At 39.5% G+C, this 17,516-nt stretch overlaps 1 protein-coding gene across 4 annotated transcripts in view; it reads right to left on the reverse strand.

Moving 5' to 3' along the window:
• Positions 1–17,516, reverse strand: part of ATXN7L1 (ataxin 7 like 1) — a 116,057-nt gene that overhangs the window by 63,086 nt on the left and 35,455 nt on the right. For 3 of the 4 annotated variants that reach the window (XM_080577591.1, XM_080577592.1, XM_080577593.1), the window contains exon 3: positions 12,652–12,756. The exons of the other annotated variant lie outside the window; for it this stretch is intronic. In XM_080577591.1, the coding sequence (XP_080433717.1) occupies positions 12,652–12,756 (105 nt within the window). The remainder of the gene's footprint in view (positions 1–12,651; positions 12,757–17,516) is intronic. 4 annotated transcript variants of the gene reach the window in all.

The raw sequence follows: 17,516 nt of genomic DNA on the forward strand, positions 1-17,516 counted from the left end.
ATTTATTCCAGATTTTTTTTTTTCAGAAGGTTTTGTTTTATGGAATAAAACAAAGGACTGAGACCCCATCTCCAGCTGAAGGATGGGCAAGCTGGCTGCAGAGCAGGTTGGCAGAGCCAGGCCGTCTGTAGTCACCCAGGAGCTCTCCAGAACCCGCGGAGGCAGTTTTTGAGTTATTAACCCACAAGCAGAACCTCTTGCTGAAAACCACCTTGCACCTGAAGATCAGAAGGTACCATCAATGCTTGGCAGGGCACAAATAAGCCAACAGCAGCAAGTCTGAAAAGTGTTCAGGTCAGAGTGGTAGAAACTATAATGAACCAAATTAGCACACATACAGATAAGTATGATATACTGGGGAAAAGCCAATGGAGTTTGTTAGAGTTATGAGTCACAAACGTACTGGAAGGCATAAATGAAAGTGTGGATAGGAGAAATCCAATTAACACTGTCTATTTAAATTTCTAAGTTAAATGAAACCACGTATTTGCGTTTCCTAGAGGAAAGGTAGCTGTCGTGGGACTGGAAGGAACATTCAACCCCTCCACCTGAAGGCTAGATAACTACCTACAAGGCAAAGAGAAGGGGGTGAAAACGGTCAGTTTTCTAGGCAAGAATTTCACCAGTGGCATGCAACAAGGGTCTGTATTAAGGCCAGACATACTCAACATATTCAGAGAAGGTGGTTAGCCAGCAAGCAAGATCTTTGGTATTTAATTACTCAGAGGACTAAAGATGAAAATCAGCAGATTGTAGAAAGACCTAATGTTGCTGAACGGAGTAATAAAATAGTAAATGAGATTCAATGTAGAGACATCTAAAGTGAAAGAATATAGAAGAAAAAAAACAATTCTTATATACAAAATGACGGTCTCTGAATTATTATTACAGAATAATGAGGTACTGGTCTTGCAACAGAAATTAATCTCAATGATCTGCGGTGGTCAAATGTTAGGCAAGGAACACAGGAAGACACCCCTGCTTCCCGTTCAAAAATGGTTTGAAAGAGCTGGGTAAGATACAAAAACACATAGCAAAGAGAGGGACAGTCTCTACACGAGTGACAATTAAACAGATGCAGACTTGTCAAACTAGAAAAGCGATGACAGTGGAGGGTTATGATACACACTCATTATGAAGGTGGACAGGAAATGACTGTTCGTTGTCGGACAACAAGTTCAAAACAAAAAAAGGGAGGTACTTCACACAGCGTACAGCCAAGTGTTGAGAATCCTTTCCACAGGACCCTAGCTGTTAAGTTTCCATTAAGCTGAAAAAGCAATGGGTCAACAAAATTGTTTGGCAGCACAGTGACAGACACCGGTCTTTGCAAAGTTCAATTCTTTCGCTACAGAATTTCTCTCCTCATCTTACTGTGTTTCCATCTGACGGGAAGGTATGCTGCATGCCAGGTTGCTGAATGAAAGGCTATCCTGTTCTTCAGTGATTCAGACCCAAACTATCTACACTGATACAAAACTGTAGGGTTTCAACTTCTACAGAACTATTTTCGGTTGAGTACAAACTCTTCTATTACATCTAGTTCCTGCATCAAGGCTGTAATGGCTTCACACACGTTTTTAGTTAATGGACAGCAAAAAAACCTCACAAGTCTGCTACTGAAAACATGCTGTTCTGCACCGTGCTGTTCTCTGCAGCAGTGTCTGGGTCTGACTACGCCTTTCCTGCCCATGTGAAAATGCTGAAAAGCTTTACTGCTCAATTCAGCATTCCCTCTGAATGCATCTGGCGTTAGACAGCAATGAAAAGGTTTACTTACACTGCAAACTAATCCTTTGTCGTCCTAGCCAAATTCAAAAGCACCATTTTTACTGATAGTCATCCACCTAGAGTCACAGAACGAGAAACACTTGTCTCCAGACTCATCTGGACATCCCCGGGTAGTACTGCCAGGGTGAGAAAGCTGGAAGTACACGCGAGGATGCGCTGGACTGCACGCTTCGTGCAACCCGATCAGCAAACACAAACTAAATCTATCTGAACAAGTATAATCTACATAAACCTTTTCTGTATTGTTGGCCAATTCCTGGCCCATGTTTCAGCTTGCACAGATGTATTCCTGCTTCAGTATTTTGAGGTAAAAGCTGCACCAAAAAATGAGACTCCTCCCTGCCAATCCTTCTCCCAGCAAACTGAATTTTAAAATGAAGCAATTTTTCAGTCAGCAATCTCAAGCCTAAAAAGAAGATTAAAAAAAATAACAGTTTTCTAGTTATGTAATTAGTAAACCACAACACCAATGATATACTCAAGGAAAGAATAACCTCACACAACACAATTTATTCACAGGAAATAAAATGGAAGCAGAAGTATAAAATAATGATAGATTAGCACTAGCGTTAAACGTATTTCTCATATGCAGTGCTTGATATTTTATGGAAGTATGGTATTAGTTATACTTCACTAGATGCAGAGCAGATGCTAAGCATGATAAAAGATTATTTTCTCGGATACGAGAAGTCTGTCCAAAAAAAAAAAGGGGGGAAAAATCTGTTATTTCCCAGAACACTAGTCAAGGGAAACGTTCCTGGTTAACAGCAACACTAGTCTCACAAATGCAAATAGCTAACGAGGCAGATTTCCTAAATTTTATTTACGCATCTTAACGATAGGTAGCTTTTGGTGCAGGAAGCTAAATCAAGCATTTAAAATCAAATCCAAATCAAACTACACACCTAGTGAGGTGAACAAGTTGCCCCTCATCATTTGCCTAATGTATTTTAAACAGACTAATTAATTAAATTCTATGAGACACAGTGAGAGAACTATCTAGATGGATAACAATTTTATTTTAAAACCAGAATCTTACAGTGCTTCTAACCTATCCTTAGTGATAAAGTATATTTTAGAAGAAGGTCTAATTCAATATTTTTAGATTTTAATATGACAATTATTACATTAATACCACTAGTTAAATAGAATAGCATTAAGCTATTAAGATAATTATATGAATCACTACAGGATTGTCAAATGGGAAACACACAGAAGAGCTTCAACTATAGTTGAAACGATGAGAATTTTAAGTACAGTATTTTATGCATGGAAACAAAATGTTTTGAATAGATTTGGCACTAGTCAGGTACCAAAACGTTGTATACTACTAGTACACAGTGAAATGATCAGAACATTTGGATTTTAAACATGCAGCTGTGATAAACATGTTTGCACACTCGAGGAAAATAAAAATCATGTTCAAATAAAGAAGAAGAAATATTTTAAGAATTCAGAAGAATTTATCTGGGATAAATATTATTACTGAGCATTGTGGAAAAAGTACCTAAAGTAGATTTGCAAGCCTTGTACTAGCTAGTTTATCATAGCTGAGATTTTCCTCTACTAAAAAATAAGATTTTTTGTAAAATACCGTATAAATTCATTTCTTCATGAAAGGCATTTAGCGTAACTACTTCCAACTTAAAAAAAAAAAAAACAAACAACAAAAAGCAAACAACAACAAAAGCTCTTGAACCTCAGCTCCATACTTATTTCAATTGCTCTTTGTTTCACCTCTCTGCAAAAGGACAGGGTCTATCCTATCGCCCTCCGGCATGCCGAAGGACTTTGGTCTTGCACGCTGCACCCCAGGCGGCCTGTAGGTGTTAGAAGAGGTAATGGAAGTGGCAGCAGAAAGTGGTGTTTTGGACCATCAGAAGTGGTATTTCTGGAAAAGTAAGAGACTGATGTTCCTGCTTGCTTTCTGCTCACCACGGCAGCCCAACTGGGGCAGCTGTGTGGGCTGGAGCAGGCTGGCCTCCAGGTGCTCCGGCCTCCTCCCAGCCCCGCTCTCCGGCACTGACCTCCGGGCCCTGCTGCCTCCCACCTCACGCAGGTCGGGGCACAGGAGGTGGTTGGCTGCTAGAGAGGGCGCTGCCCCAAAACTGCTGCCGTTTCCTTTGGGAAGAAGCAATGGACAAAAGAATCAGTTTTTTGAGGCAGCTTTCTGGTACAAGTTTTAGTAGATGGAGAGCAAGAAGTCGCTAAATCTACGCTTTGCGAGAAATTGCTAAAAGTAACATACTAGAAATTCATAGAACGGTTAGAAAATTAACTATACCTAAAATGTTTAGGCAACTGTGAGAAGTCATTGTCGATGGGCAGGCCTATACGCAGGAATGACTTCAACAGGACTGAAATGGGACTTAAAGTATTGGGTAGTGACTAATCCCAATGTTAATTACCTTCTGTGAGACACACTGAGTAAAACGCATCTGAAGGTACTACTACCAAAAAAACAACCACACCCAAAAAACCCCACCACATTTTTCTCGCCTGATCACAAGCAGGATAAGTAGAGAGATAACAGAGGCAAGAGAGCTGCTCTTGAAACTTCTGTACTTTTGAATACAGCAAAGAAGCAATGACTTTGTATTTGGGCTTTTGGCAAACTTGCATTCCACATCAAATGTACCTTCTGGACAGTACATCACAATTTGATATAAAAAAGGATTTGTTCTTGCTTATCTTTTACTCAGCAAAATGCTTCCAAGCAGCGAATTCTAAAAGCTCGTAAAACACCAACACCGCATTCTTTCTCTAAGATGGAAGACATCTACCTAATTCAGCCCAGGGAAGGCATGCTATGGAAAATTCTAGCACAAACAGTCCTATTTTTAATTTTGTCAGGTTTTTACAGGTTGTGACAGAAATTTTTCACCGTACCTTTTCCCTCTGCCTCACTACCACAGCCCCAGCCTTCCACCAGTGAGGCAGTTGGAAGGAAGAGGCCCTAAACTCAGCCCTGTAAATTATAGTATGTAGGAGATTAAACTTAAGCCTAATGCTACAGTCAACCTTCAACAGCTGAGCTCTATAAATGGACACTCCTTAAAAGAAATCCTTATTGGTTACTATTTAAAACTACATCTCTATTAAAATCTCGACTGAAAGAAATTACAAGCGATACACATCTCCCATCAATGCCATGACAACACCACCCGGTTCAAGTATGCACTATATCATTTAGCACCATTTGCTTGCAGGTTAAAAAAATATGTAAGGGCTCACTAAACAAATATTACCAATGAATACGCTATGCAAAATAGAATTTCTATTGTTATAAGTTAGCTTAGGTGTAAACTAGAACAATACACTTTCAGTGCACTGAAAAGCCCAGCGTCATTATTACTCTGTCAATCTACTTCCTCTGTAGACTTATTTAAGATCAGCACTGTAAAATTACAGCACAATCAAAGCAGTGTAAAGGCAGTACAGAGAAAGTTAGGGAAAAAAATGACTGATTGATGTTTTAGCCTCAGATTTTTCAATTTCATACGCAGGTAAGGGGTGGAGGGGAAAGATTACTATGCTAAATAACAACTGTATACATGCATAGCATTCTGCTCACTGCTCAATGTCTTCTGTTGAATACATCCTGCTCCCCAAAGTACAATCCCTTGAGAGTTCAACCCTGCCAAAACGTTCCTGCTATCTCATTCAAAGAATCTTTTGAATGAAGGAATTGTCAATTATTGACACACCGACCTAGGGTGAATTTTTGAAGTGCGTATATTTTCTATGGGCAGTTGTGAGCTTCCCACTTACGCTACTCATTGACCTTATCTCTCTATATGTTATATCTATATATCTATTTGTATATAGATATATATCAGAAACAGAGTTTAGATAGATATATAGATAGGTATCCATATATCTATGGGCTGTTTTAGGCTCTGTCACTGATCATGAATTAGTAACAACAAACAAGACAGCAGTTTAAGCAGTGGGATGATAGTAGAAAATATATTAAAAAAAAAAGTTAACTCCCCAAAATACTGTGCTACTTGTTTCTAAGCGAGCAAGTCAGCAAGTCTGAACACAGCTCCACTTTAAATTCGCAAGCTAGACTAAGAGAAGAAAACATGGCAAACTCCTTCCAGCCTCCAGCAGATCTCAGCAACCTGCAAAGTGAAGATGCTACATTTGCTGTTGCTCTGAGCATCAGCTGTGCATCTTTCAGTCCCTGCCACAGTCCGTCCCTTGGATCTGTGTGTTTCTTTCTGCATTCAGATCTACTTTGTGTGATACATCTCCAACACAAAAAGCATTTGCTGGTCTTGCTTTAGAGTCTGGCTTACGATGCATTTGCTGGTTAGGGCATTCTCTTCTCCTAAGAGGTGGAAGATGAGAGAATAGCTCCTAGGTGATAAGGCTACTAAATCCAAATCTCTTGCTTCCTGGCCAAGTTATTACAGAGAAGGCAGGGTTTTGTTTTGTTTTGTTTTTCTTGAATGAACATGGCCTTGCCAATGCATCTTTCATTGAGCTCTCTCTACGGTACATCCAAAAAAAGCCCAACCCAAGCTGTCTGCAGTTCTGGCCAAGCACAGGAGCCAATACTGAGGTGACCAACACTCTCACGCATACAAGCAGCTAAGAAGGATTTTCATTTACTGTTTGATTTGAATTACATGTTAAAATTTCATTTTACCTTTTACGCACCAAAGTACTTCTCTGAATCTGGCCAGAGTCTATCAGCAGTTAGGATACAGAGCTGTTCTCTCCAAGACAGATTTTCCATTTCTGCACCTATTCAGAATCCCAAGAATTGCTCTGACAGTCTAAAAATACAGCACTCCAAGGGTATGTAGGGAAAGAGCTGAATTCAGAAGAGTGCTGTTTCAGTTTTGCTTCTGCAAGGGTAACATCCACCCTATCTGGATTGTCCAGGCAACGATGTGCTATTTAAATTCTGCAGGAATGGTGCAGAAAATGGCTCGTGGCCTCAATTTCAGAGACTGCCGCTACGCTGGGCCCACAGAACTTGCAATGATGGAGTCAGGACCAATCCACATCACCTGCAAGTACCATTGCAGAAACTACAGCTAATATTTTCACCATGGACAGGAAACAGAGTTAGGTCACTGGCTGCAATTTGGTCTTGAGAAAAGATTTCTGATAGAAAGACTGTAAAGCTAGAGAGAATTTTTGTATGCTCGTAGCTACCGGGGGTTCCAATATAAAGTAACAGAAATGAGAGATACAGACAAAATGTGTGTATCCTAGGCAATTGCACAAGTCAAGTTAAACGTACAAACAGTACACACAAAATACTCAATTTCTTCTCTCCCATCCCCCCAAAGAAAAAAAATTGGATTCTTGCCAGTCCAGCTGCTAACATTAAACAACTGTTGCCATATTTAACAAAAAGCAGGGGGGATGAGGGTAATTTTCATTATTGTAGTTCTCTTCTGCAGTGAAACCTAACCGTGTGACAGCTCCAAAGTTATTTGATGAGCAGCAGTACCATATAACAAGTTTTGACAAGGCCGTGAAAAAAGAAAATCCCAGCAACAGAAGGAGAATTACTGAAAATGCCATTGTCCTTGAAGGGCACAAGAACGCTCCCCTGATAAAAGGTCAAATGCAATGGATAAAATATTAACAATTACAAAACCCCAAACAGGCGTATTTTGTAAAAAGCAAGCCATTGAATAATTGAAATAATATCAAAGCTGAGAGTAATCCATCAAACGTGACAGTGATACCCATATCAAAATCCTTATGCAAAAAAAGATGCCAGCTAGTAATGTTCCAGTTCGTGGTAAGAAAGCAAACCATTCACACTGGAAGCTCAGCCTTTTCTTTAATCGTGGTTCATTAAATTGTAACACACAGCTGTTACAATGTAAAATAGCTAGTCTGAGTAATTCAGAGTATATAACCTCTCTTAGAAAATAATTATGATCTGGAAGGGAAAATAATTTATTTATATTCTCCTGTACTCCAGTACTTGCTAGCTTGTTTGTCTTTTAAATGGTGCTTAAACAGCCCAATAGAAGGATAAAAAGGAAATATCCTTTTCCTCCTTTCATGAGGACATGAATAAGTCGACCCAAGGATTTATAACACAGAAGTAATGAAAATTAAGGGCAGCTTTTTTCTTTTTTAAGGGATAAGAATTTCTATTTCTTAATTAGAAGCCTACATTAGAACAACCTTAGAGACAAGAAGGAAAGACAGCAATGAACCTGCAACAGAGAAGTGAACAGAGGAAGAGATCTTCACATTCATTTTTCCTTGACAAAACAAACTCGTTCTCCTCTATATGCTACTACTTCATCAAATAGGGGTCTTAGCTATTCGGTTCATTAAAATACCCTCCACATTTTTTGGAAATTGCTCCAGAGTATGTTTGGAAACTTTCCTTGATGATTATACTGCAGTGATTGTTTAAACCAAGCTTCATTATTTAGCTTGGCTAATTCATGCCCACCCCCCTCTTTACTTTTAACACTTTTTAAACACATTAATTTGTTTCCTCGTATTAAAAGAGGAACTCAAGATGTTTTGACAAGCTCTCTGCTGCTCCAGAGCTACCTTTTGCAAGAGATTTTCCTTTCAACAGGAAAAGACCAAAGTTAACAAGCCTGTGATTATATGGAACATTTCTGAAAAAATAACCAGAACTGTATCTGATGCTCTTTATTCTGGTAAAGGGTAATGCAGAATAAGAATATCAAGTTTTGCTCCGAGTGGAACTAACAGAAAATAGAAACATCTCCTGGGAAATGGTACGGGTCCCATCTTAACAAATAACAGATATGTCTTCTCTTAACTCAAGCTCTGTGATAGTCTATGTCAGATAGCACAGGCTGCTACCCTAAAAATCTTCTAGAAAACAGATATATTGGAGAAAACAAACAAAAAACGAATACCAAGGACACCGTGGTACTTCATGGATACTAAAACACTACACTTTCAGTGTCCCGAAAAGTGCTCTACATCTTCATTGAGGTCAGCATTTGAGAACAAACAGTCTCAAAACAAAAATTCCCCACATGCCAGTATACTTAGACATGCTGCGAGCCATCTAACTAGGCTGATGCCTCATTTCAAAGTAGTTTATGGAGAAACAAAACAACTGCATGTTCACATATTAAACAAACAAACAGAAACCTAAGATATTGTTACACTGCAACAAGTTACTGAAAAGAACTGGATTTAGAAGCAAACAACACCATTTCAATGCTATTGTCGATGACATGATGATATATTATTTTCAGAGTGTACAATAGTACTGAACGACCTCCAGAAATTATTTGATTTATATATTCTACCCAGCAGCCTATAACAGCAAGTAGCTCTTTCAGTTGGACTTACACCATACGAACATGAACGGTTTAATCCTTATAAATGGATGCAAATGTTTATCCCACAGATGTAAGGACCTGAAACTGCTCTTAATAGTTCAGTACTTCCCTTAGAGGCTTGGAGAGATCTATTACTTTGCAATGCCAAGCTTTATGCTGGGTTCATTACAAAGACTGTCAAGACCAACAAGTCAGTCCTCTAATTAGCCAGATCTCTTATTTTACCTTTCTGATTTCTGCTTGTTTAAGGCTGTACGATGCACCGCTTCTCATTTTAAAAGCCTGAACCACAAGCAGATTTTTGTCTTTTTCTGCTCGATAGTCCAGGAAGCAAACCCTTAAAAGTTAAACAACAACATCTGCTTCTACAATCTTCACAACTTCCCAGTGCCATCAAGGATGGCTGCCACATGTCTGAAATTAGACACAAATGAACCACTGGGTCGACTTACGCTCTGGAGAAAGGCAAATGCCATCAAGGACTCAAGAGAAGTGTACCACAGCACAAATGTTCACTAAACTAAGCATTCCAGTGCTGCTCCAAAGCCAAGACCTTCAAGTTACAATGCAGGGAACCTAGAGACATAAAGCACATGCCTGGCATGGATCTGAATCCTTACTGAGAGAATATGCACTGGATCTTACCAGGGATATTAGTAACAAACCACACTTTGCAGGAGATTCTGGGATAAATCTCTACTAGTCCTTGTCAATAGCAATAAAGGCTCCCCATGATGCAGCCTTCAAGAGCCAAAAAAAACCCCAATGCTGGCTTCTAACTCTGCCTCATTTCATTGTCTTCGTTTCAACTTTAAAGCTGCAATTCAAGACATGTAAAATAATGCATTTTACAGTAAATAGGGCAGTCTAAAATAACCTCAAAGTCTATTGACTAAGGTCTTCTCTGTCACTGAATTCACAGGTATACTGCTGCATGGCCTAATTAATTAAACAAAATTTGATTGATACATGTCTAACTCTTCTTTAAATCTTACTCATTTCGTATCAAAATGATTGTATTTTGTATTTGTATATTGCCAGTTACACAACCTGTAGTACTTTCAGCAATCATTTTTTTTGGGGAAAAAAATCATTGTTTTGCAATAATTACTAAGACCTCCAAGAACACTTCTCTCTTCTAAAACTTCTTTTATACAGGTTTAGTACATCACCTTTTCTGTTCCTTCTTTAAAACAATGTGTATATATATATATATACACACACACACATATATACATATATAATGCGTATTTAAAGCTCTTCTACAGGCCTTTCAGCAATATTGTAGAATACCTTCCCTGAAATAATATACTTAACTTAATGTAGGCAGACTTAAGTACAATCTTCAAGGGGCAACACCTCTGGTCAATTATTTTCAGTATTCTCCATTTCTTTTAATGCAGACTTTCTGAAAGTCTTTATTAACCTTAGGTTCTTAAATCAAGCAGTTCAGAATTTAACTCTCAGTTGTTCAGTGTAACACGATTGTGATGAAGTAAAAGGGATTGCATAAATAATGGAATAACGGAGAAAAGAGAAAAAAAGAAAAAAAGGACAGTGACTCACAGGATCTCTGCAGTTCACAGGCAACACACTAATGCTGACTTTAATTGGTTAATTCCAGCGAGCTCAAAAAGTTCCTTCCAACACGGATTACTTCACTTTCATCTATAAAAAATACCATTTTGTCCAGCTGCTTAGTTTTACAATATCCTTTTACAGCTCTTCAGTATCCTCAATCTCATTTAAAGGACGTACCACCAGCAACTTCTTCCACCTCTGCTCTTTCTGGCAGAGTTCACAGAATGGTTGTTTTGGCTATGCTATCCTGTACCAAACTTGGACATTAAGATAAAGAATTCAAAACACTGATCCAGCATCTCACTTTACACTTCTTGCAGGAGTTGTACATGGCTCCTATGTGAAAACAGGACCAGCTTTCGTACCACTCCCCACACCAGGTGGTCACAATTCAGGAAACAGCACAACTACTGAAGGCTACAGCACAGCATTGTCAATAGCCATGAGTCAGAAATTCAGCAGCACGTATTTTCTGTTCTGTCATATACCTCTGTATAATGTACCAATGCTTATGGTACCCACTGTACCTATCAGCACACACAGAGAAGCTTTTCTGCTGTCACTGAAAGAACCATAAGATACCAGAAGCTAAACAAAAAGAAACCATATATCATCAAGAAGCAAATTTTGGAAACAAAAAACAAATAAAAAACGCACACAGGACTGCTTGTCAAAACCCTGGAATTATTCTCCTACCCCTCCAATTAGTTTAAAACATCTTTCTCACAGTATACTAATACTTTCGGATCATTTGTTATTCGGTAGATGCTGAAAGCTATATTCCCTTATTAGTGTTTTTTCACAATCGTTTCAGTCTGGGCCAAAGGTACCAGCGAGTCGTACATCTGCCTTTGAACATGAATGCACTTGCTCCTGGTTGGTTGTCAGCAGTCCATCCATACAAACCCAAGGTAATACTTTGTTAATCTCTCCTTCAAAGTAAACACACTTTTACATTTTCCACTTACTGAGTTGCTTTGCTGTCAGGAAGACTGAAAGGGACACAGGATTTATTAAATCTATTTGTTGTACGTAGTCAAGGCAAACCTTGCTGGTTCTTTTTTCCCCCCCCCCTCAATGTATTTCACCGATACCGTCCTCAGTACTACCTCCCATTCATTATTTTGCAATCATCTTCGAATCAATTTGATTAAACTGAATTTTAAGAAGAAAAAACTTTAAAACTTCATGCAAATCTGGTCATTCCAATCACATTTTGCAATCCTTTAAAAAACAAAAGCCAGGAACAAAACACTGGACAAATAACAAATAAACCACCAGATAAATAATAAATAAATCAGACCTTGAGATGAAGTTTTTCAGAGAATATTTGAGAGTAGTTTGTTAATCAATAACAAAAATTTCTAATTAAAGCAGTTTTGCTTACAAATAAACAAAATAAAAATTATCTAATTGTCATACTAATTGAGAAATAAATATCTGCACATTTCTGCAGGTTCTCAAATGAACAGCTTTCAAGAGAATCTTAACTAATGTGATGCAACATACCAATTATTTCAAAAATTAAACCATATAAGAAATATAAAAACAAATCCTGTAACTTCCTATGTATAAATTCCATTAGAAAACAATCCATCATAACATCCAAGTTCTAGTTAACATCAATCAGTATCACTCACTGTGCCACTTCGATAAAAGACAACCCAATATTAAAACAGTTTTAGGCTAGCTAGTATCTAACAGGATTTATTTATTGTAATAGGTTAATTTAGTATAACAAGTTCAACTTGAAAAGCCCAGCTTCTAGAATAACTAATTTAACTTCCTTCTTTACAGGAAACATGCCTATTTGAAGGCATTCCTGATATTTTCTGTGGAAAGAACACAAGATAACTGGAAAAGTATCTGCAATGCCTCTGTCACGATTGTATGCAAGGATTCTTAAGAGAACCATACGCTGGTTTGGCACTGTAATTCAGGAAAGAAAACATTCACTTACCGCAGTGTGACTGGAAAACCTGTGGCTTGACTACCTGATTGCAGATATTGCACACTACAAGATAGAAATCATCATGAGCTGGATAATGGCCAAATAAGTGCATATCTGTGGGAAAGTTAAAAATATATACAAGAATTAGAAATTATGCTTTAAATAGATATTAAGAAAAAAAATTGAAAATACCGTAGGGCCGTTACTGTTATATTAACTTATACAAAACAAGTTTATACACTGCTCGATTAGGGTTTCTTACTATGTTAAAGCGACATTTTTTCCTCTTCTGAATTTCAAGGAGCTATGCTAAAGCTGCTGCCGCATCCCCTCCGTCTGAGTCAGAGCAATGCTCGCTGCCAACAAGTGGACTGAACGTTTCTGTACCGGTCAGCCACAGAAACAGCAGAAGAACATGTCTTTTAGCACCTCTTCCTAAGGATTATTTTAGAAAACAGGATGCCTGAGTTAGGCTCCGTGTTACAACATTACGAGCTTGACTACAGATTGCTGGAGAAAGTCTCCTGCTTAAAAGCTGGTTAGAGTAACCAAAGTCAGCTTAAACCAGTCAGGAACACCATCTCTGTTTTGAACCAGATGTCACGATGTGAAATTCCCAATCCTTTGCCAACATCCCTCCTTGTTCAAATGCCCTCCCGTTTGGTTCCCTAACAAGCCAAAGACGGTTAATGAGGTATTTCCCAGTGACAGCACGAGGAATTGCATGAGATCAAATGATGGGGCAGGCAAACGATGACAGGCACTTGTCCCTCCCAGCTGAAACACAGACTGCAACGCACGCATTCTTAAGCCATTACAGGCACCGAGTAAAGTGGGCTTCAATTACTACCGAAGGTCTCCCAGCTCTGACATCAGCAGTGAGTTAGCGCGTTTCACGCTGCGTTGCTGCAACTTAAGAACAAGTGTGTGGACTCATCTGCCAATTTTCAGCTTCTAGGGCAGTCACTACGGTCACTTCTGTTCCTGTGACAGTGTTACCACACCCAGCGGTGCTAACGAAGGTGCTGCTGCCTTTGTGACCGCGCGCCTGGCGCCAGCCACGCAGATCGCACTGCTCCCCGAACAGGGCCGCGACATCTTCGCTTGCAGTCATTTACTTGAGGACGTCACCTCTTTGTTTAAGGATGACACAAAATGGCATTCCAGTGTTATTCAGCAGCCTCCGAAATCTATTAGAGAACCTGCAAGCGCGACTTCTGACTCAGACCGAAACACCACCCTGGCACCTTTCAAGCAGGCGCTTCTCTGACAGGAAGAAAAATGGGAAGGTCCTCAGTGAGGACAAACACGCACAACAGCAGCTGAGCGATAACCATCAGTGATGAAATCTTACTTCTGCAATAAGTTTTCGATGTGCAAGTCATACTTTTCTTTAAAAATAGCTATTTATCTCAAAAAGCTACTTCAGCAAGTACATTATTTCATCAGTTCTTAACAAAAGCAAGCATTTTGGGCCTAGCACTATTTTAAGAAATTCTGCCCTGGCCATCCCTGCTGCACAGTTGCCTGTGATGGCAGCGCTGGCAGCCATAAAGTGGAAAGTGTCTCCAGGCCACGAGAAACCCACAGGGACCAGGACAACCGCTCTCATGTTAATTTAGGCAGCACCACAGGCAGATGCAAACAGGCTGACTGACACATCCTTGGGCACGAACCAGCACTCCCGACCCACAGATATTCCTTGGTCTGACACGATGCGAATTGTTCGTTATCCCCTGAAAACCAAAAGCCTCTTTCTATGTTACTGCTCTTACCAGGCTATGAAATCCTGGTGAAAGGCTTATTAATTGTGACCCCTTCGCAGTGCTGGTCTTGGACTACCCAAAGCTTTAAATGTACCACAAACAGAAGGCAGCAACCAGCACATCCAGGGTGAAGCTTAAAGAACTGCAGTAGTTATGTATAACTACTCCAGTCATTTTTTTGGGCCATTAGTGCTAGTATTGATGATGCCAACAGCAGGCCTGTTTTGTTTCTTGTTTTTCATGTGATAAGCTTGTGGTCTTAAAGATCACTTTACATCAGCAATTCTTACGTTGGCAAAATCTCATATCCAATTGTAACATATAGATTCCCACCAACAGACTGACAAACTCCACAGAAAAGAGTATTTCTCCAAGGCATAATTTGATGAAAATTCTCAGCTCAAAAGCAACCATTTTATTACACTTCCAAAATATTTCAAGAACAGTTAAAACTTCTCAAAAACTCAAAACTTTTGTTCCTTCTGCTTGAATAGCCCAGTGACAATCTCGCTATGAAAACATACAGAAGTTGCCCTTTGCAAACACAAAAGATGCTTAAACTTGCAACTTTTTTTCCATTTTAAATTCTGTAAGTCCATTTAGCCTTCACAGCTCTGTATGCTAGACTATAAAATATGCCTAGCCCTGAAGCATATGAAGTCTGGCTGGGTCTGAGTCTGAGTTTTATGAAGTCTGGCTGCAGGGAGCGACTCATAAAGACACATAAGGTAGTAATACTGCAGAAATCTATCCCAGGTCATAGAGTAAGAAATCAGGTTAGTTCACAGCATCACTGAATCATCTGCTTTTTCCACCAGACGTGGTCAAGGAGACAGAGCAGTACAGGACAGGTTCTGGTACCTGCGAGCTCACTGCACAACCCTGGCAAACAGGGAACATTCAGGTGTTGGGGATACCAAGGTGGCAGAAGCTGAAGCGCAAAGAAACTGCACAGATGCATGAGAGATCACACCCAAAGGGTGCCCTGAGAAGCACGGTGTCGAAGAGCTGCGCAGATGCAGTGTACGAGACATTCTGAAAGGCAGCACCTCGAAAGGTTTTTTCAGTTTGCAGATTCTTAGAAATAGTCCAGTGGAGGTGCAAACCTCTACTGTAAACGTGGGCCTTCTGATACTAAGTTGATTTACTAGCTACCTGTCAAAGTCCACTTCAACTAATCCATGAATTGCAAGGACTGAAGACCTCAAGTTGGAAATCAGAAGCAGAAAGACTACACAAATAAATTGTTACTATTCAATCACAGTAGCTACAAAACAAACCGAACACTATCATTCAGACTGGATTCCTTAAAAACTCATTATGCAGGAATTTGTAAGAGGGAAAATTCATCATGTCCAAACAGGTTCAACTAACCCTAGTAGATCCATCAATGCTAACAAGATTGGCACAAATCAGTCTTCACGATTAAACTCATGATCCGCAAGCACGCACACAGTATATATACATTATGTTTTAATTAAAAACGGTACCAAGCATTAGTATTGTCTCACCAGAAATTCCAATCAGGGACTCACTTTATTAGGTGTGACAGTATTACAAATGCAATCCATACCACAGAGAATTTAGAACGAAGAAAACAAGGAAAGTACAAAATGATAAAGGAAGCAGAAAATAAACAAACATATCTTTTTATAGATGTTTTCTTGTTTTTAATAAGAACAGTCCAATGCTAGCATGTCCTACTCAAAGCAGCCAGGACTAAAGGGTGGTTTTGGACAATGAATTTGTTCTCAGATCTGATTATAGCCGTTTGATAATCTAGATCTTTTTTATGTGCAGCAAAAAAGACAACAGCCTCTCCAGACAAAGATTTATCTTCTCGAGGCAACCATCACACCTCCTTGGCTGCTAAGCTGGAAGCAACAGTGATAAGCTTCTCAGGAAAGGTTAACTGTGGAGAAGAAAACAGAAAACAGCTCTTTCCAAAGTTAACTCAGGAAAAACCTCTTCAGGAGAGAAGGTAAGAACACAGGAGAAGACGGCAGATAATCCATGAATAAGGCGAGCACCTACCAAATAATACTGAAACCATTATCAAAGCACAGAAAGAACAGGCAGGGAGAAAGAACAGAAAGCACAGGAAGAACAGAAGAGAGAAGAAGGATTGTGAAGAGTGTATTTCCTACCAACACTGGGCCACCCCCCAGGGGAAACAAGGAGACCGAGGTCGGCATTGCCCATCCCAGACTGGCACGGTGATCGCTGCCAGAGCCTGTGACCCACTCGTTCCCTACCTGCAAATACAGACAGCTACAAGTCCTAGGCAGAAGAGCAGCTGCCCACTGCTTCTGAAGAGTAAAGGCTGTCCATGGCCCCCGTCAGTTACCTCATTTTACCGGAAGATGCTTTCAGCAGACTGGGAGTATGGTCTTGATGGGAAGAACGAACAGGTAACTTATTTTCCAGTCCCCACGGGCTTTGTGGAAGGCCTATCTCTACATACGCCTCTCCTCGCAGTACCGAATCACCGTCCCCTCAAAATTGCATCTTTTGGCCAGCCATGTCCATGATAGCAAACACTGACAACAGCCTTGCTTGAAAATGAGCTATTTGACTAACAGGATGCGGAGTGTCCCATATCATGTGAAAAATATGCAAGATACGTGAAAATCAGAGACAGTGAATGCTGACTGTAGGAAACCTGACTTTCCTAGATTAAAATCTTAAACCAAATATTACTGTGTGTATACTTTGCCTTGGTGCTTGGGAAACAAATGCAACTTCTGCTTGTAGTTTTATCACTAACATTTGCAAATAAAAAGACAGCTGTAGCCACATGACACAGTTTTGTGAGACATCAGCTTGGTAAAATGTGCATTAAAAACACAAGTACCATAGAAACAAAAGAAAATGTTGCTTCTGCAAACTGTGGCAGGAACATAAAAATGCAGGTGTCAAATACGACTTTTTATCTTCTAAAACAACACACACAAAGGAATTATTTTTAGTAACAATCAAAGCCAGATGACTTATATGAAGTTTCTTCTCTGATATTATATAATTCATAATCACTTACATCCAACCATACAATAAAACACAAGCTAGAAATAATCTAAAACATTCTTCCACTGCAGAATTAAGGTTGTT

Source organism: Anser brachyrhynchus, assembly GCF_964034855.1.
Source record: "Anser brachyrhynchus genome assembly, chromosome: 1".
NCBI lineage: Eukaryota > Metazoa > Chordata > Aves > Anseriformes > Anatidae > Anser > Anser brachyrhynchus.